The sequence below is a fragment of the Oncorhynchus gorbuscha genome, unplaced genomic scaffold (genome assembly GCF_021184085.1).
Source record: "Oncorhynchus gorbuscha isolate QuinsamMale2020 ecotype Even-year unplaced genomic scaffold, OgorEven_v1.0 Un_scaffold_2793, whole genome shotgun sequence".
NCBI classification, from domain to species: Eukaryota; Metazoa; Chordata; class Actinopteri; order Salmoniformes; family Salmonidae; genus Oncorhynchus; species Oncorhynchus gorbuscha.
This window is the reverse complement of record NW_025747208.1, coordinates 6292-12500: the sequence shown is the minus strand read 5'-3', so window position 1 is coordinate 12500 and position 6209 is coordinate 6292. Positions and strand designations below refer to the sequence as shown.

The window sequence follows — 6209 nt, the reverse complement described above, 5'->3', positions numbered from 1 at the left end:
GTGTGTGTGTGTGTGTGTGTGTGTGTGTGTGTGTGTGTGTGTGTGTGTGTGTGTGTGTGTGTGTGTGTGTGTGTGTGTGTGTGTGTGTGTGTGTGTGTGTGTGTGTACACTGCATCAGCTTTGCATAATCATCTTAGCCCTCCTCCCCTGCAGAATTCTAATGTTCCCAACCAGTCTGGTTCTATATTTGACAGTGGAACTTTGTTTACTCCCTCAGTAGAACATGAAATTGTTTTTAGCTGTTTAGCTTCAGCTGTTTTTAGCTTCAGTTGTTTTCCTTAGTTGTTTTTCCTTCAGTTGTTTTCCTTAGTTGTTGAGCTTCAGTTGTTTTCCTTAGCTGTTAGCTTCAGTTGTTTTCCTTAGTTGTTGAACTTCAGTTGTTTTCCTTAGTTGTTGAGCTTCAGTTGTTTTCCTTAGTTGTTGAGCTTCAGTTGTTTTCCTTAGTTGTTGAACTTCAGTTGTTTTCCTTAGTTGTTGAACTTCAGTTGTTTTCCTTAGTTCAGTTGTTTTCCTTAGTTGTTGAGCTTCAGTTGTTTTCCTTAGTTGTTGAGCTTCAGTTTTCCTTATTTGTTGAGCTTCAGTTGTTTTCCGTAGTTGTTTAGCTTCAGTTGTTTTCCATAGTTGTTTAGCTTCAGTTGTTGAGCTTCAGCTGTTGAGCTTCAGTTGTTGAGCTACAGTTGTTCTTGTCCCTCTTTCTATTCTGTGTCTGGCATTATTGACAGATTTCCTTCCTCTCCTGCTGCTACTACTACTGCTACGTGTGCTGTTTGATTGCATAGGGAAACTCGATTTCACACCAGTGTGACAGACACTGGAAACGATTGGCTGGGGCTGGAGTATGGAGAAAGGGGGAGGGGCTGGGGCCAGAGTATGGAGAAGGGGGAGGGGCTGGAGTATGGAGAAAGGGAGAGAGGGGGAGGGGCCGGAGTATAGAGAAAGGGGGAGGGGCTGGGGTATGGAGAAAGGGGAGGGGGCTGGGGTATGGAGAAAGGGAGGGGGGCTGGAGTATGGAGAAAGGGGGAGGGGCTGGAGTATGGAGAAAGGGAGGGAGGGGCTGGAGTATGGAGAAAGGGAGGGAGGGGCCGGAGTATGGAGAAAGGGAGGGAGGGAGAGAGGGGGAGGGGCTGGGGATAAGACTTTACCTACGGAAAATAGAAAAGGTGCATAGCTTTACCTAGTAACTATTGTGCTAGGTTATTGTTGCTGTATTATCTAGGTTTGTTGTCTTTCTTGCATGTTCCTCAGGGTTCAGAGACTGGGTTCCTAAGGAGCTGCAGAGGGTGGGCTGTGTGGAGCTGCTCAACACGGTCCAGAGGAGGGTCCGGCCCAAACTACACGCCTTCGGAGGAATACATGAAGGTCAGTCAAAATGCCTCCCATAGACACACACCCCTCACAACCCAGGGTAGAAGAAGCACTTGGAGTAGGGATGGATTAGAGAGAAAGAGAGATGGGTTGTTATGGGTTTCTGTTCAGTACCTTCTCCTGCTTAGACAGGGATGGGAGAGGTGGTGTTGGAGATATTATGGGGTAGACAGGGTGGGCGGGGGTGTTGGAGACATTATGGGGGTAGACAGGGTGGGGTGGTGGTGTTGGAGATATTATGGGGTAGACAGGGTGTGGAGGTGGTGTTGGAGACATTATGGAGTCGACATTATGGGGTAGACAGGGTGGGGTGGTGGTGTTGGAGATATTATGGGGTGTGGGGAGGTGGTGTTGGAGACATTATGGGGTAGACAGGGTGGGGAGGTGGTGGTTATGGGGTCTGGGTGGGGAGGTGGTGTTGGAGACATTATGGGGTAGACAGGGTGGGGTGGTGGTGTTGAAGACATTATGGGGTGGGGTGGGGAGGTGGTGTTGGAGACATTATGGGGTAGACAGGGTGGGGAGGTGGTGTTGGAGACATTATGGGGTGGGATGGAGGTGGTGTTGGAGACATTATGGGGTAGACAGGGGTCAGAGGTGATGGAGGTGGTGTGTGGTGGGGTGGGGTGGGGAGACATTATGGGGTAGACAGGGATGAGACATTATGGAGACAGGGGGGTGGTGGTGTTGGAGATGGGTGGTGGTTGTTGGAGACATTATGGGGTCGACAGGGTGGGGAGGTGGTGGAGACATTGGGGGAGACATAGACAGGGTATGGGGTGTTGGAGACATTATGGGGTAGGATGGGAGGTGGTGTTGGAGACATTATGGGGTCGACAGGGTGGGGAGGTGGTGTTGGAGACATTATGGGTGTAGACAGGGATGATGGAGGTGGTGTTGGAGACATTATGGGTGTAGACAGGGATGATGGAGGTGGTGTTGGAGACATTATGGAGTAGACAGGGATGATGGAGGTAGTGTTGGAGACATTATGGGGTCGACAGGGATGATGGAGGTGGTGTTGGAGACATTATGGAGGTAGACAGGGTGGGGTGTGTTGGAGACATTATGAGGGAGACAGGGTGGGGTGGTGTTGTGTGGGGTGGAGACATTATGGGGTAGACAGGGTGGGGTGGTGGTGTTGGAGACATTATGGGGTAGACAGGGTGGGGTGGTGGTGTTGGAGACATTATGGGGTCAACAGGGATGATGGAGATTATGGGGTAGACAGGGAGGTGGTGTGGAGACATGGAGACATTATGGGTGGGGAGGTGGTGTTGGAGACAGGGATGATGGGGAGGTGGTGTTGGAGACATTATGGGGTCGACAGGGATGGGGAGGTGGTGTTGGAGACATTATGGGGGTGGGGAGGTGGTGTTGGAGACATTATGGGGTCGACAGGGTGGGGAGGTGGTGTTGGAGACATTATGGGGTCGACAGGGTGGGGAGGTGGTGTTGGAGACATTATGGGGTCGACAGGGTGGGGAGGTGGTGTTGGAGACATTATGGGGTGTGGGGAGACATTATGGGATGATGGAGGTGGTGTTGGAGACATTATGGGGTCGACAGGGTGGGGAGGTGGTGTGATGGAGGAGGTGTTGGAGACATTATGGGGTGGGATGAGGTGTTGGAGACATTATGTGTTGGAGACATTATGGGGGGTGTAGGTGGTGTTGGAGACAGGGGTCGACAGGGTGGGGAGGTGGTGTTGGAGACATTATGGGGTGTTGGGGAGGTGGTGTTGGAGACATTATGGGTGTAGACAGGGATGATGGAGGTGGTGTTGGAGACATTATGGGTGTAGACAGGGATGATGGAGGTGGTGTTGGAGACATTATGTTCAGTTCAGAGGAGAGACCATTAAAGAAGCCTCTCAGAAAGAAATGCACCCTGTGGGGTTTTGATGAATCGATTTGACAATACGGTTTCTCACTTCATGGCCAATGTTGATGATGCATTGTACTTCCCCATGGCGTGTGCTGATGATGCGTTCTTCCCCCACAGGATATGGCATCATGACTGACGGCTGCACCACGTTCATCAACTCCTCCACGTGCACGATCAGCTTCCAGCCCACCAACCCCCCAATCGTGTTCGACCTGCCCAACCCCTCCAGCTCCTGAGAATGACCTGTGAAAGAGGGGGGGAGTGGTTGGCCAGAATAACCTTTTTTTTCTAACAAATAATGTCAAAATAATTATATTAAGTGTTTCTCTCAAATATTGTTATTTTGTAAGCTGTAAAGTGAAAGAGTGTGGGGGTGTAGGGTTATAGGGGGTGTAGGGTTAGAGGTGGGGGTGGGGGTGGGGGTTATAGGGGGTGGTGGGTGTGAGTTATAGGGGGGTGTAGGGTTATAGGGTGCTGAGTGGTTATACAATCTTGCTATGGAAGAAAAAGCAGTCGGATCTGTAAGATAAATGATGCTTTGTGAATTTGTACAATTTCCTTCGTTTTTGGGGTTTGTGTTTGCTGGAAACGTCGGTATTGGATGCCATTGTTGATTTTGTACGTTCTTGTTTTTTGTGTTTGGTTTCATTTTGTTTCCTGGACAACTCTGCTTTCTGATTGGCTGACAGGGACGATGCCTTAAACTAGCTTTAATGTTGTCAGCTAGAGCCCCACTCTGCAAGCTCAGAGAAAGACCTTATTTATTATTAACTTGTGTCTATCAACCCAGTCAAACTACACCACACAGAACAGGGAAAGAAATCTATCAAATTATACGCTTGAGATAATCTAACATCTACCGTCTGCAATTCTGATACATCTGGAGAAGAGCTAGTATATATATATATATATATATACAGTGGGGAGAACAAGTATTTGATACACTGCCAATTTTGCAGGTTTTCCTACTTACAAAGCATGTAGAGGTCTGTAATTTTTTTAATCAAAGGTACACTTCAACTGTGAGAGACGGAATCTAAAACAAAACTCCAGAAAATCACTGTGTGTGATTTTTAAATAATGAATTTGCATTTTATTGCATGACATAAGTATTTGATCACCTACCAACCAGTAAGAATTCCGTCTCTCACAGACCTGTTAGTTTTTCTTTAAGAATCCCTCCTGTTCTCCACTCATTAACTGTATTAACTGCACCTGTTTGAACTCATTACCTGTATAAAAGACACCTGTTCACACACTCAATCAAACAGACTCCAACCTCTCCACAATGGCCAAGACCAGAGAGCTGTGTAAGGACATCAGGGAGGAAATTGTAGACCTGCAAAATGCTGGGATGGGCTACAGGACAATAGGCAAGCAGCTTGGTGAGAAGGCAACAACTGTTGGCGCAATTATTAGAAAATGGAAGAAGTTCAAGATGACAGTCAATCACCCTCGGTCTGGGGCTCCATGCAAGATCTCACCTCGTGGGGCATCAATGATCATGATGAAGGTGAGGGATCAGCCCAGAACTACACGGCAGGGCCTGGTCAATGACCTGAAGAGAGCTGGGACCACAGTCTCAAAGAAAACCATTGCGAGATCTTGGCCAACAACCTCCTTATCTCAGTAAGAGCATTGAAGATGGGTCATGGCTGGGTCTTCCAGCATAACGACCTGAAACACACAGCCAGGGCAACTAAGGAGTGGCTCCGTAAGAACCATCTCAAGGTCCTGGAGTGGCCTAGCCAGTCTCCAGACCTGAACCCAATAGAAATATTTGGAGGGAGCTGAAAGTCCGTTTTGCCCAGTGACAGCCCCGAAACCTAAAGGATCCGGAGAAGGTCTGTATGGAGGAGTGGGCCAAAATCCCTGCTGCAGTGTGTGCAAACCTGGTCAAGAACTACAGGAAATGGATGATCTCTGTAATTGCAAACAAAGGTTTCTGTACCAAATATTAAGTTCTGCTTTTCTGATGTGTCAAATACTTATGTCGTGCAATAAAATGCAAATTAATTACTTAACAATCATACAATGTGATTTCCTGTGTTTTTGTTTTAGATTCCTTCTCTCACAGTTGAAGTGTACCAATGATAAAAATTACAGACTTCTACATGCTTTGTAAGTAGGAAAACACTGCAAAATTGCAGGTTATCAACTACTTGTTCTCCCCACTGTGTATACTGTATTCATGTTGTAAAAGATCTGTACTAAAAGTTGTTGGTTGAAAACATCCTGGTGGGATTTTCTTTCTTGTGTCTTCGCCTGTCTTTGATTTAGCTTGTTTCTTTGCCACTCCCATCAAATGTTCTTGAAGCGTTTCTTTAATGTTCATGTCTTACTCCCACTGTTAGGGTCGGGCGGGGGGCTCCAACTCCTCCAGTCTCTGAGTGCTTCTGGGGGTGGAGGCTTGTGTTCCAGTCCAGCAGGAACACACATCTAACTATATAATGTAGCTGTTTATTTGATTGAGGTTTGTTAGTGCTGGGCTGGAACAAAAGCCTGCCCAGGACCTCAGTTGGAGGCCCCTAAGGTAGAAGTTCATGGATGAGAGAGAAAATGTTTTGAGTTTAAGACAATAGGCAAGACAGGCGGTGGTTGGTTTTCTTTTACGACACACCTGCCTAAAAAAGGTTTAGTTGTCTTCTCGATTGTAAATCTGATAGTATTTCTGTTTTTATAGCTTTCTTTCTTATTTTGCACTGTGTGTAAATGCAATCTTGCTAGCACAAAAAAATGTTGCCAAAAGCGGTCTCAACTTTGCAACTGTAAATGCTCCTTTACACTCTGTTTTGTTTCTCTGGCTGTTAGTTTCCTCCTTGTTGGTCTGCTCTCTCTCTTTCTTTCAGTTCCTTGTGATATATTTAGCTGCTTTTATATGCAAATAAAATTGCAAGATTTTTACTTAAGAAGCATTGTCTTGTTGTTGATCAATCATACAGTACCCCATAACGACT

At 46.9% G+C, this 6209-nt stretch overlaps 1 protein-coding gene across 1 annotated transcript in view; it reads left to right on the top strand.

Annotated features, from left to right (window-relative positions):
- The window catches only part of LOC124026746 (metallophosphoesterase MPPED2-like), a 33348-nt gene extending 29808 nt beyond the window's left edge, over nucleotides 1-3540 (top strand). Inside the window, exons 3-4 of the mRNA XM_046339499.1 lie at nucleotides 1246-1359; nucleotides 3370-3540. Coding sequence (XP_046195455.1) covers nucleotides 1246-1359; nucleotides 3370-3488 — 233 coding nt within the window. The 3' untranslated portion in view covers nucleotides 3489-3540. The remainder of the gene's footprint in view (nucleotides 1-1245; nucleotides 1360-3369) is intronic.
- The last annotated feature ends 2669 nt before the right edge of the window (nucleotides 3541-6209 follow it).